The 25,286-nt window shown below is 41.3% G+C and overlaps 1 protein-coding gene across 1 annotated transcript in view; it reads left to right on the top strand.

Annotated features, from left to right (window-relative positions):
- The first annotated feature begins 2,690 nt into the window (after positions 1-2,690).
- The window catches only part of PDE11A (phosphodiesterase 11A), a 423,612-nt gene continuing 401,016 nt past the window's right edge, over positions 2,691-25,286 (top strand). Inside the window, exon 1 of the mRNA XM_059927271.1 lies at positions 2,691-3,602. Coding sequence (XP_059783254.1) covers positions 2,691-3,602 — 912 coding nt within the window. The remainder of the gene's footprint in view (positions 3,603-25,286) is intronic.

Here is a 25,286-nt window from a genome sequence, read left to right as displayed (position 1 = left end):
TGTATACAGTTGACCCTTGAACAAAGTAGGAGTTAGGGGCGCCAACCCCTGCGAAGTTGAAAATCCGCCTATAACTTATAGTTGGCTCTCTGTATCAGTGGTTCTGCATTCATGGATTCAACCAACCCCGGATCGTGTAGTACTGTAGCATTTGCTGCTGAAAAATATCCGTGTATTAGTGGACCTGCAGTTCAAACCCCTGTTGTTCAAGGGTCAACTGTATTTATTTGTTTACTGGCTGTCTCCCCACCACACTGTAAGCTCCGTGAAGGCAGAGTCTTTTGTTCACAGTTGCATTGCCGGTGCCAAGACCATGCCCTTAATCACACTACTAAGCTGGGGAATTTGGAATTTTCAAACAAGTGCCCCTCTTCTCCCTCTCTGCTCCTCCTGCTGCTGTCAAAGGAATGTTTAGAGAACATTATACCCCAGTCCCTGCATCTCTGTTACTGACCCAAATCCTGGTAGAGCTAGGACTCAACTGACACAGGTGGGAGACAATGCAGTGATGTGGCTGAGAGTGTACCTCCCTCTGGAGCCAGTCTCAGGACCCACATCCCAGCTCTGGCACCACCTCACTGTGTGCGCTGGGTGAGTTACTCAACTCCTCAGAGTTTCCTATCTTTAAAACAGGATAATAAGAGTCCCTACCTCATACATCTGTTGTGAGGATTACATTAACATGTTAATTTAAAGTGATCAACACATAGCAAGTGTTCAATACACCTTGTTGAGTACATCGTCTGGAGTAAGCTTTACTTACTGCGTAAGTCACTTGTGTGTCCTGCCACATGGAAGCCCCGTAAAACTCGCTACCTGCCTCCTCTACAGCTTTTCTATTACCCTCATCACTGGCATTCTTTTTTTTTTTTTTTTTGTAAGTGCAGTTTATTTATTTATTTTAATTAATTACTCTGTTTATTTTTGACTGCACTAGGTCTTTGTTGCTGCACGCGGGCTTTCTCTAGTTGCGGTGAGCGGGGGCTACTCTTCGTTGTGGTGTGCAGGCTTCTCATTGCGGTGTCTTTTGTTGCGGAGCACAGGCTCTAGGCACGCGGGCTCCAGTAGTTGCAGCACGCAGGCTCAGTAGTTGTGGCTCACGGGCTCTAGAGTGCAGCCTCAGTAGTTGTGGCGCATGGGCTTAGTTGCTCTGCGGCATGTGGGATCTTCCCTGACCGAACCTGTGTCCCCTGCATTGGCAGGTGGATTCTTAACCACTGCACCACCAGGGAAGTCCCGTCACTGGTGTTCTGTAAGAGCACTTCTAGATTGTCCTGCTGTCCCAGGGAACTGGATGGTTCTCCATCTGCTTTTGTTTCTCACAAAAGAGGAGACCCTTGGGCTTCAAGAAAGTGTGATCAGCCTGCTTCTCTTTCCTGGCAAATCACCTAAGCTTAGCCACTAAGTTGGAAAAGGCCTAAGGGAAACCTGGTTATTCTTAGCCTAACTAGCTGAGACTAGCCAGATCTGGAGCATCCCTAGGGCTGGGGAAAGAAAAGCTCCCACAGAGGAGAATCTTTACCCACAACCCTAAGATACTGAAAGTAAAGGAAGCCAGACTGAGTGAAGAAAGAAAGAGATGGCAAGTCATTCATGAAAAGAAGAGTAACCACCCGTATGCAGGACTGCCTTGGAAGGAAGCCCTGAGGCCCTCAAGTCCACTTTACTATGTGCTCCTGCTAGGCAGGGTCCCTAATCCAAGGACCTGTGTTTTACACCCTCCTTCCGTGTACCACCCTCCCGTCCCCAACCCCAGGACCATGAATTTGGTTAAAGTCATGAATTGCTCAGATGGGGAACTTCATTTAGTAATTTCCATAAATCTCGTTCTGTTACTATTTACTGAACGCCCACAAGGAGCTGGGCAGTATTAGTGGGCAGTCCCAGGAATCCTAGGAGCCAAGAATCCACAGTCACATCCCAGAAATATAATCCCCCTGTCTCTCAGCATCCTTATTTTTTCGGAGTCAGCTTCTGGGTCTGATCCATGCACAACACAAACACTTTCTAGTACCTGGGCTCCCGCGGGGCCTCTGTGAAACGCTGGAGGATTAAGGGGCGGGGAATAGGGAGGGATGGGGAGGTAAGGAAGGAAGGAGGGGGAAGGAACAAAGTGCGTCTCCCCCCTCTAATCGTGTTCCGATCAGGAGTCGGCCGTGTTCCCAGGCGCCGATTCCGGCCGGCAGTCCAGAGACTCTTCCAGGAACCCGCCTGGCATCCTGGCCGCGGACTTCGGCTGGTCTGGCGCTCGCGTCTCCCTCCTCCCACCTCTCTCCTCTCTCCGGGATCCGTGCCTCACTCAGGGGCGTGTCCTGCCCTACCTCCCTTTCACAGTGGTCCACTCATCCTGTTACAGCGACGGCGGTGGCGGCGGCGGCGGCGGCGGCGGCGGCGGCGGCGGCAGCCAGAGCAAGAGCAGCGGTAGCTCGGCGTTTGCAGAACGAGAGGCAGCAGCTCTGTGGGGGCACCTGTGCGGCGCAGAAGTAGCAGGACCGGGGGTGGGGTTCGTGCCAGCCGCTGAGCCCGAACGAGGGGCGCTTCCCAGCCCCTTAGGATTCCACTGCTCTGCAGAATCTCGGCCCGGAGCTGGGAATACTGGTGGGGTGTCATGTGCAGGGCCGGCTAGACGGCTGGGGCAGGGAAACATTTGGTCCAAGTGTAGAGAGGCAGAGAAAGCTGTGTCTGGGACCATGACAGCCTCCCGCCTGGACTTTGGGGAGGTGGAAAGTTTCCTGGACAGGCACCCAGAGTTGTTTGAAGATTACTTGATGCGGAAGGGGAAGCAGGAGATGGTGGAGAAGTGGCTGCAGAGACACAGTCAGAGTCAGGGGGCTTTAGGCCCAAGGCCCACACTGGCTGGCACAAGCGGCGTGGCTCACGGCGGTGGCAGAGGTAGCAGCAGCGTTGGTGATGGCACCGGACCAAATGGCTCTGCTAGCAGCCAGCACACTCCGGGTGGTGGGGACTCAGGTGGGGTTCCCCTGAGCCCCAGCTGGGCCAGTGGCAGCCGCAGCGATGGGAGCCTGCAGCGGAGAGCTTCTCAGAAAGAGCTAAGGAAGAGTTTTGCCCGCTCCAAGGCCATCCACGTGAACAGGACCTACGATGAACAAGTGACCTCCCGGGCCCAGGAGCCCCTGAGCAGTGTGCGGCGGAGGGCACTTCTCAGGAAGGCCAGCTCCCTGCCCCCCACCACTGCCCACATTCTCAGTGCCCTGCTGGAATCGCGGGTGAATGTGCCTCAGTACCCCCCTACCGCCATGGACTACAAGTGCCACCTCAAAAAGCATAATGAGCGTCAGTTCTTCCTGGAACTGGTCAAGGATATCTCCAATGACCTTGACCTTACCAGTCTGAGCTACAAGATCCTCATCTTCGTCTGCCTCATGGTGGACGCTGACCGCTGCTCTCTCTTCCTGGTGGAAGGGGCAGCTGCTGGCAAGAAGAGCTTGGTCTCCAAATTCTTTGATGTGCATGCAGGAACCCCACTGCTGCCCTGCAGCTGCACAGAAAACTCAAACGAGGTGCAGGTCCCCTGGGGCAAAGGCATCATTGGCTATGTCGGGGAGCATGGAGAGACGGTCAACATTCCTGATGCCTACCAGGTAGGACTTTGCACTGTCCCCTTCCAGAGCCCCATTGGTCTGGGAACCAAGCCTTCTGTTACCCTTTGGCATCCAGGAACACATTAATGTAGACTCTTCACAATATGAATTTTAATTTTTTTTAAATTATTTATTTATGGCTGTGTTGGGTCTTCGTTTCTGTGCGAGGGCTTTCTCTAGTTGTGGTGAGCGGGGGCCACTCCTCATCACGGTGCACAATATGAATTTTGCTATTTAAATTCCTTCTGAGTTTAGACTAGTTAGAATGTTACTACACTATCTTTGATCTAATGGTCTTTTCCTAACACACAGTAGCTTGTGGAAAATTCATATATCACAGGGGCTACGTTTTGTACCCAATAATACCTCGTGTTTCTCTGTCAAGATACCTTGTCTTTAAGAATGTCACTGTATGGTTTTAGAATGCATTTGTTAGGTGCTAGAAAAAGATGTCTACTCCAGAATTCCAGTGTTAGTCTGAAGAAAATGGGCATGTTGGTGTCTCTGATGTCATTTTGGGACCGTAATGCATTTCATTCTCATTCAAGACTGGGGAGAGATCATGAGTTCCAAGGTAAGGAAGATGAGGAAAAGAGGAGGAAAGTCAGGGGAAGAATGGGCCTCCGACCCATTTATGCCTTTTTAGCATCTATTTTAACTGTTTCTGTTGTTGAGCTGAGAGAGGCTGGACAAATTGAGGGGTTATTTAGGCTTGAATCCAGCATTATCTGCAGTCAGCTTTTGACAGGACTGAGCAAGTAGGTTTTTAGTTTGTGAAACAAACAAAAAATGGATAATTTTCTAGCAATTCCAAAGGCAATGAGCAGGGTGAACATGCTAGTTTCAGGGGGAGAAGGAAACCCAACATGCTGTCGTCTACTATTTCTAAGCCTTTTATTTTCACAGTGATTTGAACTTGCTATTAGATCCCGGATCTGAAAGCCAGTCTGTTCTAATTTCTTCAGTATCTATTCACTGAACATAATGAAACTGGATGCCACTTTCTATGGGACTTCTTTGGTGTTCATAATAATGGAAAGTTCTTATCCTTGGTCGTGAAAGTTTTATAGTCATTTGATGAGCTCTTCTTCCAGTTGTCTAATAAAGCTGCATGTTTCTCTAGAGTTTGTTGCTGTTGCTCAGAATAGCAAAAGTGGTGGGAAGGACACTAAAGGTAAAATTTTCTCTATTTCATCTGAAAGTTGACAATATTATGTAGAAAATTGACGAGCTTGTACTGAAACCAAGTTTCATGTTTTTGTGAGATGTCTATCAATATAACACTTTAATGTTAAGGAATGCCTATCAAAATACCATTTTTATTTACTTTTTTATTGATTAGATGCATTATTCATTATATCCTTCTTAAAGACTTTGATAGGTTTAGGACAAGCAAGCAGTGAGTGATCTTTAATAAGTGTCTATTTCTCTATAACCCTAGAAAGCCATGGGAAGAAATAAAAGCATTTAATAATTGATATGTTGAAGATTCTGTAAAAAGTTGAACAATCACAAAATCTTCTCTTTCTCATTATTTCCACATCCTTATTGTGTGCTTGGGCTAAAAAAAATCCCTTCCTAGTAGAATGATGCTTGTTATAGCCCAGAATTGCAGTCTTTTCTCTTTATTGCCCTTACTTTTCTTATTCTTCCCCAACTGATTTTCTCCATTTCTATAGCTTTTGTTTCTTATTCCCCTCTGTCAGCTCCTAACTTTTATTTAATACTGTTCATATGCTGTCTTTTCTTCAAGAGCATAATTCTCAGCTTCCTCAGCAGTTAACTTGTCTTCCTGCTGCCTAGAATTGAGGCTAGAGGTGTTACCACAGGCATAGAAAATCAGGTTTTCAGCGGCTGATGTTTCTTCAGGGCCCTACTCTACTCTGAAGACAGACGGTAAAGCAAAGTTGCCTTTTAATATTTGGGAGCTGACTTTGGGAATGGAGAGTTCTTCTTTTATCCCCCCAGGGTAGTAATGATGGCTGTAAAGACTAGGTTGTTGGGAGGACTGGCAAAAGGCAGGGAGGGGAAGTGTGTTATAGAGTTTAAGATCTTGGTTCACTCTTTGTCTTCATTTTGATCTGCTTAGAAAGTTTCTCTTTTCTTTCTCCATTATCTTCTACCATATATGTCTGTATTTTTAACCTGGTGTGTTTTTCTTCATTTTTACTTCACTACTTTTCTTCAATAAAATTACCTTTTTTTCTTTATTATGGTACACCAGTCACCATTACTGTGACCTTGGGAGAATTTCTTGATCTCTGAGTCTCAATTTACTCATATGCAAAATTGGAATAATAACACCTCTGTGGTAGATTATTGTTTTGAAAATAAAATGAGATATTGCATTAAAGCCCCCAAAACAGTACCTGGCACACTTCAATTATTCAGGAAATGGTAACAGTTTATGATGACCATGATGATATCTAGTTTACTAGTATTCTTTTTCTTTCTCTTTATCTCATTTTCCATTTTTTTTCTCCTTATCTGGGGCTGAGATATGAACTCAGCACATCCTGACCAGCCTTATCTTTCCCTAAGCAATACTCCACCCTTAAATTAAATATTTTAGAACCAACTTTACATTCAAGGAATATGGAAATAGCTACTCTTCCACCTTTTGCTTAAGATTCCTCTAAATGTGATTGATAATACTTGACCATATCCTATCCTATCAAAAGTTCTACATTTTGTTCCTTTTAGAACTCATGCAATATAAAACTTTTTATAAAGTTGTATTAATGTTGCATCCTTCCCAAGTTCTAGTGTTTTCCCTTCTCCTCTCCATTTCCGGCTGTTATAGATTTCTCTTAATGAAAACTGACGACCTTCCAAATGCATATTCTTTTATCACAATATTGTTGTAATTCTGATAGTATACGTAAACATCTTGACATTTCCATGTAAAAATATAACCATCCTCCCTGATTCTTTATTAACTACTATATTTTTAAGGTGTTTCTTGCTCAGGATCAACTAGTGTGCTTTTTTTTCTTCAGGAGATGAACTTTGAAGAACTTATCACATGGAGTTTAAAAATTTAATTATTTGATAAATAAGATTGATGATCCTCTTAGAGGTTCAGAATATGGGTGAGAGAAAGGCATTGAAAACACTTACAAAATCATAATAAACATGGCATCCCGAAGTCAAGAGTAGACTAATGAACTACTAAAGTCGAATAAAAGTTTTGACAGCAAAAAAACTCCTCAGTTTATTTCATTATTTTTCATTACTTTTCTCAATTAGTCCTAAAAAACAGACTTGAAATTAGGAGACAAATAAAGAATTGGAAGTGAAAAAAAATTTATTCTACGTATCCAGTATTATAGTGACTGCAATCTACCTTTTTTCCCTGTTATAAGTTACTAAACAACCCACTTTAATATAGTAATGAAAAAATAGCCCTCAAGAGGTTGAAAATAAGAGCACTCAAGTAACAGGTGTTCTCTTTGAGGTTATTCTAAGCATTCAGAATATAGAACTTTAAACATTAATAAAAAGTGTGAGATGATATTTTTGTTAGTGTTGATAATGATGATACAGGTGTTTGATGGACTTTTGGTTTGAAAAGCAGCCAGGATGTTTTGTTAGGTGAGCTGAGAGGAGGAAAGGGGATGACGCAGAAGGGTTACAGGTGTGCCAGGCTTTCAGAAAACCCGATCTATTTGCACAACAGATTCATTTATTCATCATTTCCAACAAACATACACTATACACTGAGTGCCCATTATACCTAAGCCCTGGGTAGGGGCCTTGTGGGTGTACAAAAGTAAGAGGACATGCTTCTTGCCTTCTAGGTACTTCCAAGTTCTTCCAAGTACAAGGTTTTGTACTGTTCACAAACAACTGATGTCAAGCTGTACTACTGATAAATTGATAAATAAATGACACAAACTAAATGGCATTAGTCACAGAGGAAAATGGAGTCACATTGTGACTTGGATCATTATAGAAGACTTCATGGAGGAGGTGTCAGTCAAGCTGGGAAGAGGGTTAGTTTTCACTGTTGGAGATAGCTGTGGAGTAGGGGAAGGCATCCAGGTACAGCAAAATGGCTTCAGCAGAAACACAATAATGAGCAACCCAAAATATGTATAGGGGATAGTGAGTGGTTTAATTTGGTCAAAGTATTGCATATGCTATAGAATGGGTATGCAAAAATAGGATGGGGGCAAAAGAAGAAAGAACCTTGAGTGCCTGACTAAAGAATTCGAGCTTCACTAACAGTAAGCCACAGGGAGCCCTTGAGAACCTTTTAGCACGGTCAGAGTGGGGTTTTGGGTAACCTGGTGGCAGTGGCTAAATGGATTGAACAAGGGGAGGCTCAAAGCTGTGAAAATAATTAGGAATCTATTATGATGGACTGGTGGAGCCAGATGAACTACTGAACTAAAGCACGAACAGTAGGAATAGACAGCAGAGGACAGATGGGGATGTCCTGCAGGTGTGAATTTGGGCAAGGAGGGAGGGAAGTCAGTGATGACTCAGAGACTCTACACCTGAGAAATATGGAGAAGGGTAAAGCCATCGTTAAAAATAGGAAGAAAAGCTGGATGAGTAGAGATTCTAAGTAGAGCCAGCTACATAATTTGTGGAGCTCAGTGAAAAATGATTAAGCAGGAGCCTGGCTGGAGGTGGAGAAGTCAGTATTCCCTTCCCAAGGGTCTGCTGCTCCAACCCACAGCAGATGTGTGACCCCCAAATGATTTCAACCTCCATGCTGAGAAATTCTCGGTACCTGGATTGGGTGTGAGTGAGAGGCCCTTGCTGAGTTGCCTGCTGAATGTGCCATAGTGCTGCCAGCTCTGGGTGGGGATGACCACAGCCTTGCTCCTCTTCATGACGGCATGGGGCAGGCACCTGGCCCTGCCCCCACTCCCACCCAGGCCCCAGCCAGGAGCAGAGGGCAATGGCAGATCAGTTGGGCCTCACTCTCAACAGTTTTGACCTGATTGTGGCTCCTGGTCTCAGGGCAGGCCTGACAAGGGGGTAGGCTGGGCGGGGCCCAGGGTACCAGGCAGCAGGAATCCGTGGCCAAGAACCAGTCCTGGGCAGGCAGTGAGAGGGGAGACTGAGTGTGAGCCAAGGCTCCAAGCTCTGGGCTCATACACTATTGTTCTGTTGGACTTCGTTTACAAAGCACAAGTACAAAGATAAAATTATTGAGAATTTCACACAGCACAGCATTAAACCTGAAGCAGGGAGCCCCTGTGCAACTGCACTGGTTACATGCCCAAGAAGCCGGCCCTGATTCTAAGTCATAGTGAGTCTTAGGTGGAAAAGTTCAATTTTATTCCCGTCTAGTGTCTACTGCTTTCGCATGGCCTCAGCTCCATTCTAATTAAATTCTGTGCCATTTTCAATGGCTGGATAGTGCTTTTCTATTTCTGTGTTTTTCATCCTTTCTGCCAGGACTCCTCTTTCTCCATCTTTGTTCATTCAGATCTTGCTCTGCCTTCTCATGATATAAGAAAGGAGAGCTGATTGCTTCTCCTTGAAGAGAAGAGATGAAAAACCAAACAAAAAATTATACTGGAAGTTATATTTAAGAATGCATTGCACTGGGACTTCCCTGGTGGTGCAGTGGTTAAGAATCCACCTGCCAATGCAGGGGACACGGCTTTGATCCCTGGTCCGGGAGGATCCCACATGCCGCAGAGCAACTAGACCCGTGAGCCACAACTGCTGGGCCTGTGCTCTGGAGGCCGCGAGCCATAACTACTGAGCCCGCGCGCCTGGAGCCCATGCTCCGCAACAGTGAGAAGCCTGCACACTGCAACGAAGACCCAATGCAGCCAAAGTAAATAAATAAATAAATAAATTTATATAAAAAAAAGAATGTATTGTACTATACTGCTATTATATATAAAATAATAATATATGATATTTAATAACTTATTTTCACTGAACTTCATTTTTCATTTTATTTTAGAATAATTTCCATTGAAATAAATATATTTAAAAGTGTTTGGTCTCAGAAGGGATTAATTTCATGTATCTAGAAGATTCAGTGGTGAATATGCTTATTCCCTGATAAGCCAGCGATGACCGACATGGGTCTATAGTCCTATGATTGAATTGCTGAGATTTGCTTAAAAGGCAGATGTTGCTTCCACTCCAACATTAGAATTACAAAGGAGTTTCATGAAATCTCATTTCAACTTTGCACAGTGTTTTAAAAATTCCCTCAAGCCCACAACCATGTTCACTAGCCCAGAACCTGAATTGATTTTGTGTTTGAAGCAGGAAACATTTGCTGTTTCAGCCCCTCTTCCTGACAGACACATGATCATAAGAAACAGTGACAAATTGCATTTGCTGCTTTGAACATGAGGATAGATTACAGAAAAGTACAGTTCCTACAGCATCATGGGGAGGTAATTTAAGGTTAACTTAATTTTTTCCCAGCCCATAATCTAAATGTTTACTAATCTGACCAATTTATTTTGGTTCCTGAGGTTTGGGTCACCCATTTATTTACAAGGCTGGCTTAATTTGGAAGTTAGTGTTTCATGTTTCGTATAGTGTTGAAGAGTCATATGAAGCTTTCCTCTGAAATAGCTTTGAGTTGTTTTATGGAAAGTCAACAAGATCCTTGAGGTCCACTACTTGCTACTTTAGTCACTTATTTTAAGGGTAGTTTGCATTTAACCACATTCTTTTGGAAAGTGGAATTTGAATCACAGAAACAGTTTAGTCATAAAAGAGTGGGTTGGATTTCTAATATTTTAGGAGAAACTTTGGTTTCCGATCATTCACAGGCATTCAGGCTAAATTTATTTGTTTATTTATCTATTTTTAGGATTAAAATAGTAAAGATGTTTTCCTGGCATAAAAAAGTGTGTATTTTCTATAATTCCAAGAGTTTCTTATTAATTGGTTGTTTCAGCAGCTGAACAGTGGTTTCACATATTAATGATAAATTCTGTTTCCTTTCCTAAAACATAGCTTTAGGCTGTTGCAAATTTAGTTCAAAAGATCTTTTTCACCTGAGTGAAAAAAATGAGGAACCTTTGAGATACCTCTTTAGGGTATCAAGTTTTAAAAAATGTAAACATGATAGAAGGGAAATGGAAGCTCCCCTGTTGATTAACAATAACTCTATTTATGGAGCACTAACTACAAGCCTGGCATTAGCTCTTCAGCAAGCATTGCCTCTTTTCATCCTCTCAACAGTCCCCACAGGTAGCTTATTGCCACCCCCATTTTACAGAAGGAGAAACTAAGGCTTGGGAGGTTAAGTAATTTGTTCAAAGTCACTCAGCTGGTAAGTGAGGGAGCTGGGATTCAAGCTGAGGTCTTCGGATTGCAGAACCTTCATGCTCGGCCGCTCTTGTTGTGACCTCTGCTGACCATTAACTGTTGTGTGTACATTCAGGTCTGTCCCTTTGCTTTCCCCTTTTCTCTGCCAGTTTAAATCCTCTCATCCCTTAAAGCCCATCTTCATGAAACTCTTGGTGATCCTCGCCACATCCCACCTAAACTGGATATAATCTCTCCCTCTTTTGAACTTCTGTAATGCTTTAAATATGCTCCTTTCTGTTTTCTTAATATTATAAGTATTTGGGTATATAAATGACTACTTGACTGTGAACTCAAGGTCATGACTTCTCATTTTTCACTGCAGTATAGGGCTTAATGCAAGGTTTTCTATTCAATTGAGTAATTACCACTGATACCTCCTTATGTGGTCAGTTCAGTCACCTCTAACCAGAAATTTCAGCCTATTCAGCCAATATAGCTAATATTATTCAGCTAATATAGACAGTTAAACCAGGAAATTCATTTCATGAACACGTTTTAATTATTTGGACCTTATTTTATAAATTTTTTAAAATAGAACTTATAAAGCCCAGATAACTGGTGAATTATCTGAACTGCTTTTCTGCATTAACTGATCTTTTTTTAAAAATTTATTTATTTTATTTACTTATTTTCGGCTGCGTTGGGTCTTTGTTGCTGCGCGCTGGCTTTCTCTAGTTGTGGCGAGCGGGGGCTACTCTTTGTTGTGGTGCGCAGGCTTCTCATTGTTTTGTTGCGGAGCACGGGCTCTAGGTGTGTGGGCTCAGTAGTTGTGGTGCATGGGCTTAGTTGCTCCGCGGCATGTGGGATATTCCCGGACCAGGGCTCAAACCCGCGTCCCCTGCATTGGCAGGCGGATTCTCAGCCACTGCGCCACCAGGGAAGCCCTGCATTAATTGATCTTTATGTTAATTGCTGGACCCTCATCCCCTCATCCCTTCCATTGTTTTTTTGTTTTTTTCTTTTACTTCATTTCATGTGGAGATCATGTTATAGAGAAAGTAGGCTGTCGCTGACCAAGTGGTAACAACTAGCAACAGCCCACTGCCAGCTTCTTCTAGGCAAAAGCATTGGATGAAGCATGACTGTTCTGGCTAACTGAAATTTCTAGTTTTCTCATGACTACTTCATTCATACAGTATAACTTATTGAAGGTAAAACACCCCTTCCAGCATTAGGCCTTGAAGATGTTAGGATTTTTTCTTTGAAAATATTTCCAGATATGGGAGATTATATTGACCAACCTTATACTTATTTATAATGGGCTTATGAAGCCCTATTATTATATCGACCAACCTTTCAGGAACATTGAATTTTCAGGTTTATTGATTACATATCTTATGTTTCATATACTCTCAAAAGGTCTCATAAAAATTTTAACTTCTGAGATGGTGGCCTTTACATCCTACTCTTTCCAAGATGTAGTTATTAGATATGCATTGAACATGTCCAAGTGAGAGCTATCTCTTTCCCTTCTGTTCCTTATAGTTACCACCAATAAATTTGGCTGTTTGCTACACCTCCTCCTCAGCCCACCTTCAGGAAGAAATATTAAGGTATTTAAGGGTAAACAGTATAGCTACTCTTGCTATGTAGAAATTAACTGCCACTCCTAGATCTGAAGAGGAGAGTGCGACTACCAGAGCCTCTCTCTCAGAGGCTCTGAGAGGGAGTTACAGCTGTGGGAGAGCCAGAGCTGTGGCCCTGGGAGAGAGGAACTCAGACACTGGCTAACCATGACCTGGACGAGAGAGAGCTGGGGAAACATTACCCTCCTCACACCCTGTATCTTCTGCCAGTGCCACTCATTGGTTGAACCCAGCCTTGCTTGAGGCCGAGAGGGCAAAGGGAGCCCTGGTGCAGTAGGTCATAGGAGTCAGCCTTCTGGCACAGAACAGGGCAGTGAAAGGTGGCAAGTGCATCTGGAGAGACAAATGGAGACTATCCAGAGTCACCAGGGATGTAAGTGTAGGAAGCCCAAGTCAGGTAGTAATATCCTTCACTGAACACTAACTTTCATCAGTCTATAGAGCATAGTGATTGAAATCTATCGAAAACAAGTTCAGAAATGCTGTAGTGGTATTTGACTGTCTTATTCTCTCCAAGTGGTTCTGTTTATTCCTGGCATCCTATTTCCCAGAAGAAACCCTATAGGAGGTAACCTGGGCCAAAGACACTTACAGGGAAGAAATGACATTGGTCTAGTTTATGGAACCTCTTCCCTGCAATGCCTGATTAAGCCCATTTGTTTGAGATTAAAATCTTAGATCACTAATCGCTTTGTTAAACTGTAAACGACATCAGAGTGTAAGAGAACATGTTCTAGACTTGGAGACAGGAATCTTGGACTCTATTCTCAATTCTGCCTTAGTTTTCTCAGCTGTAACATAAGGATGATATGTTCAGACACGTCTAGCCCATATGGTATTTTGTAAGGATCTAATCATTTGATTCTAATGAGATAATTGGAAAGCATATTTAAAAGGGTAAAGTAAGAAATGTAAGGCCACTCTCTCACTTCGTCCCAGCTTACCCATCCCCCTCCCCGTGTCCTCAAGTCCGTTCTCTATGTCTGCATCTTTATTCCTGTCCTGCCCCTAGGTTTATCAGAACCTTTTTTTTTTTTTTAGATTCCATATATATATATTAGCATACAGTATTTGTTTTTCTCTTTCTGACTTACTTCACTTGGTATGACAGACTCTAGGTCCATCCACTTCACTACAAATAACTCAATTTCGTTTCTTTTTATGGCTGAGTAATATTCCATTGTATATATGTGCCACATCTTCTTTATGCATTCATCTGTCAATGGACACTTAGGTTGCTTCCATGTCCTGACTACTATAATAGTGCTGCAATGAACACTGTGATACACGACTCTTTTTGAATTATGCTTTTCTCAGGGTATATGCCCAGTAGTGGGATTGCTGGGTCATATGGTAGTTCTATTTTTAGAACTAATACTGTTCTCCATAGTGGCTGTATCAATTTATGTTCCCACCAACAGTGCAAGAGGGTTCCCTTTTCTCCACACCCTATCCAGCATTTATATTTTGTAGATTTTTTGATGATGGCCATTCTGACTGCTGTGAGGTGATACCTCATTGTAGTTTTGATTTGCATTTCTCTAATGATTAGTGATGTTGAGCATCCTTTCATGTGTTTGTTGGCAATCTGTATATCTTCTTTGGAGAAATGTCTATTTAGGTCTTCTGCCCATTTTTAGATTGGATTGTTTGGTTTTTTTGATATTGAGCTGCATGAGCTGCTTGTAAATTTTGGAAGTTAATCCTTTGTCAGTTGCTTCATTTGCAAATATTTTCTCCCATTCTGAGGGTTGTCTTTTTGTCTTGTTTATGGTTTCCTTTGCTGTGCAAAAGCTTTTAAGTTTCATTAGGTCCCATTTGTTTATTTTTGTTTTTATTTCCATTTCTCTAGGAGGTGGGTCAAAAAGGATCTTGCTGTGATTTAAGTCATAGAGTGTTCTGCCTATGTTTTCCTCTAAGAGTTTCATAGTGTCTGGTCTTACATTTAGGTCTTTAATCCATTTTGAGTTTATTTTTGTGTATGGTGTTAGGGAGTGTTCTAATTTCATTCTTTTACCTGTAGCTGTCCAGTTTTCCCAGCACCACTTATTGAAGAGGCTGTCTTTTCTCCATTGTATATTCTTGCCTCCTTTATCAAACATAAGGTGACCATATGTGCGTGGGTTTATCTCTGGGCTTTCTATCCTGTTCCATTGATCTATATTTCTGTTTTTGTGCCAGTACCATACTGTCTTGATTACTCTATCTTTGTAGTATAGTCTGAAGTCAGGGAGCCTGATTCCTACAGCTCCATTTTTCTTTCTCAAGATTGCTTTGGCTATTCGGGGTCTTTGTGTTTCCATACAAATTGCAAAATTTTTTGTTCTAGTTCTGTGAAAAATGGCATTGGTAGTTTGATAGGGATTGCATTGACTCTGTAGATTGCTTTGGGTAGTATAGTCATTTTCACAATGTTGATTCTTCCAAACCAAGAACATGGTATATCTCTCCATCTGTTTGTATCATCTTTAATTTCTTTCATCAGTGTCTTATAGTTTTCTGCATACAGGTCTTTTGTCTCCTTAGGTTGGTTTATTCCTAGGTATTTTATTCTTTTGTTGCAATGGTAATCGGGAGTGATTCCTTAATTTCTCTTTCAGATTTTTCATCATTAATGTATAGGAATGCAGGAGATTTCTGTGCATTAATTTTATATCCTGCTACTTTGCCACATTCATTGATTAGCTCTAGTAGTTTTCTGGTAGCATCTTTAGGATTCTCTATGTATAGTATCATGTCATTTGCAAACAATGACAGTTTTATTACTTCTTCTTTTCTGATTTGGATTCCTTTAATTTCTTTTTCTTCTCTGATTGCTGTGGCTAAAACTTCCAAAACTATGTTGAATAATAGCAGTGAGAGTGGGCAACCATGTCTTGTTCCTGGTCTTAGAGGAAATGGTTTCAGTTTTTCACCATTGAGAACGATGTTGGCTGTGGGCTTGTCATATAGGGCCTTTATTATTGAGGTAGGTTCCCTCTATGCCTACTTTCTGGAGAGTTTTTATCATAAATGGGTGTTGAATTTTGTCGAAAGCTTTTTCTGCATCTATTGAGATTATCATATGATTTTTCTCCTTCAGTTTGTTAATATGGTGTATCACATTGATTGATTTGCATATATTGAAGAATCCTTGCATTCCTGGGATAAGCCCCACTTGATCATGGTGTATGATCCTTTTAAGGCGCTGTTGGAGTTTGTTTGCTAGTATTTTGTTGAGGATTTTTGCATCTATGTTCATCAGTGATATTGGCCAGTAGTTTTCTTTTTTTGTGACATCTTTGTCTGGTTTTGGTATCAGAGTGATGTTGGCCTCATGGAATGAGTTTGGGAGTGTTCCTCCCTCTGCTATATTTTGGAAGAGTTTGAGAAGGATAGGTGTTAGCTCTTCTCTAAATGGAAACAACCAATTTTATTCTTTAGAGATTGCCTCAAAATAATCAGGATCAAGCATTCATGTATGTATCAATAGGAATGTAACAATATTAATTTCTTCTTGTGACAACCTTGTGAGGTTGTATAATTTAATGCAGGATTATATGGAAATAATTTAATGCAAAATGATATGAAAGATATGAAAATATAAAATGAAATAGATGTGCTTTCTCTCTAGCAAGTGAAGCCAAAATTTACTTCCAAGTCACCTCCTCTCTTTACTCATGGCTGTTGATCTGAGCTTTCTCCTTGATTGCTACCTGAGCACCTACCACAGTATCTGGCATATAGGGCATATTGTAGGTTCTTTGTAAATTATATCTGAATTAAGAGAAGAGCCCTTGTTACAGCCTTTATTTCATCTCAAGAGTGACATACACTGATGGGACCATTATGTCAGTTCAGGTGTCTCAACAGTGGCACTATTGACATTTTAGACTGGATAATTCTTTGTTGGGGGAAAGGGGGGCTGATCTGTGCATAGAAGGATGTTTAACAGCATCCTTGGCCTCTACTCACTAGATGCCTGCCCAGTCCTGACAATTAATAATGTCTCCAGACACTGTCAATTGTCTTCTGCGGGCAATTCCTCCCCTTTTTAGAAACCGCTGATGTAGAATGATTTGGCAATAATCATGTACTGCCTTAGGAATATTTACAGCTTTTGATGCAGCAATTCCAGATCGCTCTAAGGAAATTTTTATGGGTATGTGCAAAGATTTGTCTATATGAATACTCACCACAGTCTTATTTATAATAGTGTAAACATACCAACCCAAACATCCAACTAGAGGGTTGGATAAATAGACTGTGATACATTTAAAATGGAATATTTAATCAGAGGAAATTGCTCACAAACTATTAAGTGAACAAAGCATATTTAGAAAACAATAACATCCCAGTTTTCTTAACAATAACAACAAAAGCATGAGGTAAGGGGTTGAGTTTACAATCAGACAGACTGGATTCAATTCCCAGTTCTACTACCTAAAAGTTATGTCATATTTCACTTCTCCAGTTGTTAGTTTCTGCAGTCCTAAAGTGGGAATATTGATTCCTATCTTAAAAGGTTGTTCTCAGAATTAAATAAAATTATATATGAAAAGTTTAACATTCTGTTTGTTACCTTTTGAGGACTCAGTGAAAAGTAATTGCAATAGCGCCTGCGGAAAGGCTGTAAGATGATACGCCAAAACATTAATAGAGGTGATCTCAGAGTGGTGGGCTTATTTTTCTCTTCTCTTTTGTGTTTTCTATTTATTTTTCCAAAATTTCCACATATGTATTAATTAATAGAATAACTGTAGTTGCTTTAATAGATAACACCTCCTAAGCTCGGTGGCGCACAGTGGTAACACAACAGAAGCTTATTTCTCACTCTTCCTAAACTCAGCAAAGTCTTCCTGATTGATGGGTAGCTCTCCTCCAAGAAGGGATTCTTTCCTTCCTAGGTCTTCACACCTTCAACATGGGGCTTCCAAGGTTGCCCTCAGCATCAACATCTTGTCAGTAGATGAGGGGAGAAAGAAATGGACAAATGAAGCAGGAGGACTTTGTGGGTCACGTCTGGAAATGGCACATATTTTCTGCTCCCATTTCATTGATTTTCTAGACTCTAGAACTCAGGCAGGTAGCCATACCTAAATGCAGGAAGGCTGGAAAATATAGTATAGCCTTGTCCCAAAGTGGCTCCCAGCCTCAGATCCCATCTAACTCATGCATGCAGCTCAAAGTGCAGGACCTTCAAGTGGGGAGCTGTCTCCTCTAGCAGATCCTCCTGGTTTTCACAGGCTGGAACTCATGTACATGATTAATTGCCCACAACAAGATTTGAGAGGGAAAATCAGCTGGGCTTTGGAAAAGGGATCTGAGAGACAGGGGGAGAAGATTCTTGCTGTTTTATTTGACGTTGTTGAGAATGGATTTGAGAATAGGACTCTGCAGGCAGGAAGTTTGCTAAGGAGATTGTTGCCTCTGAGCTCAAAGGTCTGAGGGTTAAAAGTTCAAGGAGTGGGGCCAAACCTGGCTACATAATTTGTGGGACCCAGAGAAAAATCAAAATTGAGGTCTTGGCAGAGTTCAGGGAAGTGAGTCTCCCCAGGCCAGCCACCAGATTGCAATCTCTGTGCCAGAACATGCTCTCTGTCCCTGGATCATGGTTGGGTGAGAGGCCACAGCAGAGTTGCTTACTGAGCGTACCGAGATGCTATCAGCCTGGTGGGGACAGCCAGCACCTTGTTTCACCCTGAGACACTTCAGAGCTCTTGACCTTCCCAGTATCCATGCCCATGACCTCACTGGGAATGGAGGGCAACATCAGAATGTGGGCACCCGCCCCCATCACATCACCCATCATCCAGACCCTGTTGCAACCCTGGGTAGAGGAAGTAGAGGTCATGGGCCTGGGGCAGGGAGTGGGAGGCTGAGAAACCATCAGGAAGCTGGATGGTGTGTGAGCCCCTGGAGCATGCTCCATCTGACTTAACCTACAAAACACAAATTCAACTTAAACTTCAAGTGGCGGGACAGGAAGGGAGGCTTCTCAAAATGGGACCCTGTGACTACACTGGATGCTCATCCATAAAGCCATTTTGGGGTGGCACCTATGCTTTGACTTTAAGAATAAACAATGAGAAAAAAAAAAAAAAAAAAGAATAAACAATGAGGATGGCAAACTCCCCATGAAAGTTTTTTTCCCACCTACTTCCATAGCACTTTGCCCATATGACTCTTGCTATTTATTCAATTTTTGGTAATTTCTATTTTGGCTCACCTGTCTTTCTCTCCATTAAGCTGTGAGCTCCTTGAGGGCAGATGCTATGACTTTCTCAGCTTTGTAGCACCCTATGTGTGGCCCAATGCCTAGCTCGTTGTAGTTGGGTACTCAACAAATACTTGTTGTGTAAGTAAGTGAGAAAAAGGAATGTAATTGAGAATTTGGTCACAAGGGCAAGTGGCCTAGGTACTAGTACCAGGTTACAGGTCAGATTAAGACCAGGGGTTTAGCTAATAATGCTGAACTAGGCTACTTATAGGCCAAGGGTGCTTTCATTGTCCTAAGCAGAGGGAAGGGTTGGGCTCCCAGGTCAAGTGGTCAGGTACAGGGCCCTAGTGGTCCAGGCTCTGAAAGTTAGAGAGATGAAGGCACAAGGAACCAAGCATTTCATTTTTATCAGTAAAAAAGAGGAATTAGCAGAGTTGGGAGGATAAATGCAAGAGAAAAAAGATATCAACTGTGACTAATACAGCAGTCCCAGGGCTTTGAGAAAATAGTGATTATGTAGTTAATAATGGCAGCGTTGGAACAAAGAGGATATGGTCTGCTTTTCATATGTTTATTTAAATGGCAGTAGTGATGTCTTTTAGGCAAGGCAGGTGATTCGCTAGGGAGAGTATAAAAGGTCAGACTGGGAGCTCTCTGATTTCAGAGTGGTAATTTAAACCAAATTCATTCATGTAGAGAGTCCAGCACCAAGCCTTTGATGAAAGCAATGCACTACCACTACCACCATTTCCATTTCTCCCCCAAGAACCAGAAGTATTAATATTTATGTTTCTCTAGTCTGTACTTGTTTTCAGGAAGCATCCTCCAAGATTGTCAGATTCTTTTTTGGACTCTAGATATTTTAATTTGCATTATCTATCATTACCTTAGAAAAGATTCAATACTTTGAGAAGTATGTAATTCTTCTAAAGTCATCTGTGACCAATTGTGTTAAACAGTTAAATGACATTCCCACAGACAGTTATCACAATTGTTACCACTTCAAAGTTCAATGGAATGATACTATCAACAAGTGCATTTACCTAACATAGTTCAGAATCCTCTGAACCACTGGCTTGCCTCAGCCTCTTTCCTTTTCCTCTGTCTTCCTCTTTTTCCTTTCCTCTCTCATTTCTTTGTCTTATGCTTTCCATTTCCTCTTTTCTGACATTCCACACCTGTCTTCCTTTAGTGTAACTGCTTCCCTTTGTCCCTCCCAAATTTCCCTCTCTTTTCCCCCTCCCTATCCTATTCTCCCCCAGCCATCCTTTGAATTGGCTATCTCTCTTTTTCCTTATTCTTTCTTCTCTTTTCCATGTCTTCTTCTTGCCCTCTATGATATTACTGACTTGAACATAAAGCAGATATAACATGAAAATAAGTTTTACTTATAATTTCCAAATCAAAGTTTAAAATCTCGTAGACCTACCTCAGAAAACAATTGAGTTTCTTTTTTACGTCCATGTGGCCCGTGATTAGTATCTCTCTTTTAAATTTTAAAATTGGGTACATGGAATATTTGTCTTTCTTTTAAAACACACAAATTTTAATGACATTTCAAACTGTTAACCCATGTGGCCCATGGTTGTAATTTAGTTCCTGTAGGTCAGTGCCTTGCAATGTGAAAAAGACCTTGCCCCTGAAGTATTGTACATTCTAAGTAGAACAAATGACAGGGAAATTGGTATTTAAACACTTGGTATACAATATCCAGGCTTTTATTAAAGTGAGAACAATGATAAATATTATTTCTTTGGTATTTCTCTTAGCCTAGTATCCACCAGGAATTCTTAGCAACAGTGACACAGAAGTTACCATGCCAGCAATTCTCAGGCTGATTGATTATTTGAGGTTTTGCCTCTGTTAACCTAAAGTTCCTGCTGGTGAATGTCCCCTTCAGGATATTTTTTTTTTCTTTTTTTCCTTTTCCTTTTGTAGGCAGAAAAGAAATATTTTCCATCCTCCTGAATCCACTAGGAAGCATGTGGGATTTAATCACCTCTGTTATTATATTGCTTCTCCCCCAACGTACTAACACTCTGAAACTTGCTTAATCATTTGTAAAATTCAGCCACAGGACTTGCTGCTGCCCTTCTGTGACAACCCATCACAGGGAAGGTCCACCAAACTTTATAAGCTATGTGACTCTGTTTCCTAGAGTTGATATTTTCTCTTGACTGAAAACCACATTGAACCTTAACATCTGTATCTTGCTTCCTTCTTTCTAGCAGAACGTAATGCCTGGCTTGTGTGTGGAAGTGTTTTTTTTTTTTTAAATTGTCATTCCAGTTTTATGAAAGATAATTTTTTCCCATCCTTGTTAAAGGAAGCCATTCATTAGAATGTGTTTCCAATTCTCAAATTCTGTATAAATGTACAAAGCTAAAGAATAGGGCAGTTTTTCAATATTTGAAATAGGAAAATTTGACTAAATGAGCATTAGACTACTTTTTTTTCCTTTCTTTTCCTCCATGCCTGTCACCTTTGATAAACTGCTGTTTGCCTAAGGAGACGTATATAATAAGATATCTATAATAATTATTACAAGAGAAATATTAATTTGTCCATTTTTTGGTGTTCTCTTTACAGAAATTCCATCTTTAAGTTCCTTAGTGCATTTGGAACTAAAAGTAATGTTTCCTATATTTGAATATTAATTTAAGCCTGGTATTTTTTCAGAATTATCTCATGTGATCTTCATAATAATCTGATGAGAAGGGGGTAGTGCATGTTATCTTCTCCCTTTTTTAGATTAGGAAGCAAGCACTGAGGCCTTTTCCCGAGACCACATGGCCATAAGTGTTAGACTTAGGATGCTCTATTCCTCTATCACTGTTTCTTCTACTCTTGGCTTTGAGAAGACCCAGTAAACAATATCTCTCTTTCCTACCCTGATCTGACTGAGATGAGAAATAAGACAAAAGAGGAAATGGGACATCAAAATATCACATTTACAACTTACTAAGCAGATACTGGAGTATGGGCTTGTAATACCTCCAAAATTAAATAGCCCTACACTCCCAGATATAGACAAAGCTGGACGCGTACAGTCCTCCCCACAAGAGAGGCCCATCCCTTTGAAACGTACAGCATTGAGGAACAGAGCAGAGGCATGCTTCCTGTGGGCAGAAGATTAAGAGGAAGAAGGGGTTGGCGATGCATGCCCAATTAGTCTCCCTAGTACCCTAATAGGGTAACTCACCCTACCTCCTTGGGGAGGAGCAAGGAGACAGTACAAAGGCTGGCGAGCTTAAGGGAGATCTCTCCTCATGAAATCCAAAGAAGGCGGAAAGAGTTGTCCTCCTCTCACATATGCCATGCCATCTCTCAAATAGATTGTCATATCTGAAACACTAAGAGAACTCTGTCCTTCACCACCTTGACCTGCAACATTCTCCTGCCCCTATCTTATCTTCCTTATCCTCCGTTACCCAAGCCAGAAACCTAGCTGTCATCTTTGATTCCTTCCTTTATTCACCCACCATACTCAATAGATCAGAAAGTCCTTTTGATTCAGTCTTTAAAACAGATCTCAAGTCCATCCATTTTTCTCCATCTCTACTGCCACAACTCCACTCCAGGTCCCCATTTTCTTTCACCTAGATGATTGAATCTGCCTCATAATGGGTCTAATTCCACTCTTAGCCATTTCCCACAGAGAATGTTTATGAGGCAACAAGGTCCAACCAAAGGATAGGAAAGTGGGGCCAGATTATTCGAGAGACTTGTTATCCTAGTTACCTTCACTTTGAAGGCAAAGAACCATAGAAGACCTAGGAGCAGGAGAGGGACACAGATCTGGGCTGCCCTGCACTCATCACCCTTGGGAACTTGGGCAGATGCCCTGCTCTCTGTGCACCTCAGAACCTTCATATGTAACATGAGAGAGCTGGGAAAACGATTTCTGAGAGTCTTCAAGCTCTAAAATTTCATCTTCATTACAGAATCGAAGAGCAGAAACCTTACAAAACAATACTGCGTATGAGTTGTAAAATTAATAGTTTTGTAGCAAGGCATGCTTAGTTTTGAATAAGCCTCATGTCTGAGCCACTCATAGTGTTACCAGTGGCTGCTCCAGAATGTTACAGGAGGGGTCAGGACTTCCACCTGGCTGGCAATATAGTCTAGGGGACTTGTAATAAATCTCTATTTGTATAGCTACACATTATCTTTACATATCTTTGGGAAGGCTGGAGATAAGCCATTCCTTGGTATTGTCATTGGGTGATATCTTTAGGAAAGAAATGATTTGGGTTCAGGATTGCTTTCTGGGTCTTCCCATTAACTGCAATAGAGGAGATAGCCAACTATTATGTAATAGGATCTGAGTCCCTTCGTCTCCAAATCAAAAATCAAAGAAAGTTTTTCTGCATAATCATTCCAATCTAAGGACATTAATGAGTCCACAGGAACAAGATAGGCCCTAGACAAAGGAACAGTGGGCAAAAAATATCAGGCAATGATCTTTCCCCCATACTAACAACTTCACAACCTATAATTCTATTATAGCTTAATTTCCCTCAGTATTTCTGGTTTTTCCAACTGTAAGAATCTCCAAACATCTCTGAGAGCCCATCAGCTGTGAACAAGTTAATTAGCAGTTAACATGAACAGAAATGAATTGACCACTTGGTAAGAACAATAATGGGACCAGGATAGGTTCAAGGACTGAGAAGAGTAAAGAAAAGCTACCAAGGAACCAACGATGACCAGACTAGCTCAGCTTTGCCAAAGACAAACCATGTTTAAGTCGTGTCTCCCTGACTTGAATGGGGGCAGTTAACAGCCTTCCTCTAGACATCCTCTAACCTTCTAACTATGACTTTATCATTCTGAAGTTCTGACCCCAATTCTTACATTATGAAAACAAACAAGAAATTTAAGTAGAAAGAAAGCATTGATGATTCTTTTCAGAGGTCAATCACCTTTTCAACATATTTCTATATATTTGTTAGACAAATGCTCCAGGATTATTCTATATTGTAAGGTTTATAATAAAACCTTCCAAAAATGCCTCTTCATGTGGACTAAATCAGACACAAGATAATGGCACAAGAAAAGACTTCTGCTAGTAAAACTTCATCCTTACATTTTATTGTCCTTAAAGTATCAACTGCTAATAGAATTTTTCAATTAACACACAGGCAAAGAACTCATTTTCAACTGGACTAAGCAAACCAAAGAAAAATTAATATGCTATATGCTAGGCACTATGCTAAGATTTGGTTATCTCATTTAATCCTCACAAAGCTCTGTGAGATAGATATCATTACTTTCCACATTTTACATGTGAAGAAACTGGATTTTGGGAGGTTTAGTAAGTTGCCAAGGTTTACACAGCTAGTAAATGGCAGAGCCAGGATCCAAGCCCAGGTTGTCTAACTTTGTCAAGACTGCACACTTTTACTACTATGGGAGATATTAAGGATTATACTCATGTCTTGTTCACATATTCAAGGTTGTAATAGTCCTGCCCATGAAAGAAGACAGCTCCTTGACATAATAGGAAGTTCAAAAATCTGTTAGAATGCCATTCAGAAGGTGTGTTAGCAATTTACATCCATTTACATGAGGAGTTGTTGATTATTTACAAGCAAAGATCCCAGGAATTGTATCATGTTTGGAGAGTTTGGGACACGATGACTCAGGAAACTTCACTGCATGCAGTATAACCCATTAATGCCTGTGAAGGCAAAGTAGTAAAAGTAGTAAGAGCTAACATTTATAAGACACTTACTGTTTGCCGGGTATTGTCTTAAGCACTTTACATAGTTCACGCAACAATTTTGTAAGGTAGGTCTATTATCAATCTATTGCACAGTTGAAGTAACTGAGGTACAGAGAGGCTAAGCAACCTCCCCAAGATCACACTGCTAATAAGTTGGAGAGCCAGGGTTTGAACTCAGAATGTTTGGGGCCACAATTTGTGTTCTTGAGAACCACTACCTGCAGCCTCTGTTGTGGTGTGTAAACAATGAGTAATGAGCTATTCAACAACATCTTTTCATAATGCCCTTTACCAAAGTTGTGAGACAACTTTGACATGGACTACACAGTTGATATTTCTGGAAGCTGGGTTGTGAGTGTACAACATGGATAGTTCCTTTAAAGATGAAAGATTTAAAAACCTCACAACTGCTTAGTACCTAAACCTACCGAGAAAATCTGTTTACATCATTAGGATTTAACTGGAGGAAATTGTTAACAGATTTCCCGTGATATTTGAGAGATATTGATAATTTTTAAGGCAGAGATAGAATTATTCTCTGAAGATCTTATAATTGCATATATCCATTGTAGAGTAAGAGATGTATACCTGTTTCCAGGAAAAGATCTGGAGCTCTGGAGTATATAAGCAAGCAAATTATCCTAGAATAAATTGCTGTGAAACTTTTTGGAAACTATAGGTGAACTGTCAGTAAGGCATTGGAGTTAATAGCCATAACAGTGATTTGTTGGTCCAACAGCTCTTTCCTGTTTGGCTAGAGGGGAAGTCCTTTGGGGGCATTTGTTGCTTTAGTCATGGGTTTGTTTGATTGCTGGGGACAGACACCCACTGAAGCAATCAGAAATAAGAAGTGGGGTGAGGGA

The sequence above is a fragment of the Balaenoptera ricei genome, chromosome 7 (assembly GCF_028023285.1).
Source record: "Balaenoptera ricei isolate mBalRic1 chromosome 7, mBalRic1.hap2, whole genome shotgun sequence".
NCBI lineage: Eukaryota > Metazoa > Chordata > Mammalia > Artiodactyla > Balaenopteridae > Balaenoptera > Balaenoptera ricei.
This window is presented reverse-complemented; position numbering and strand designations above follow the sequence as displayed.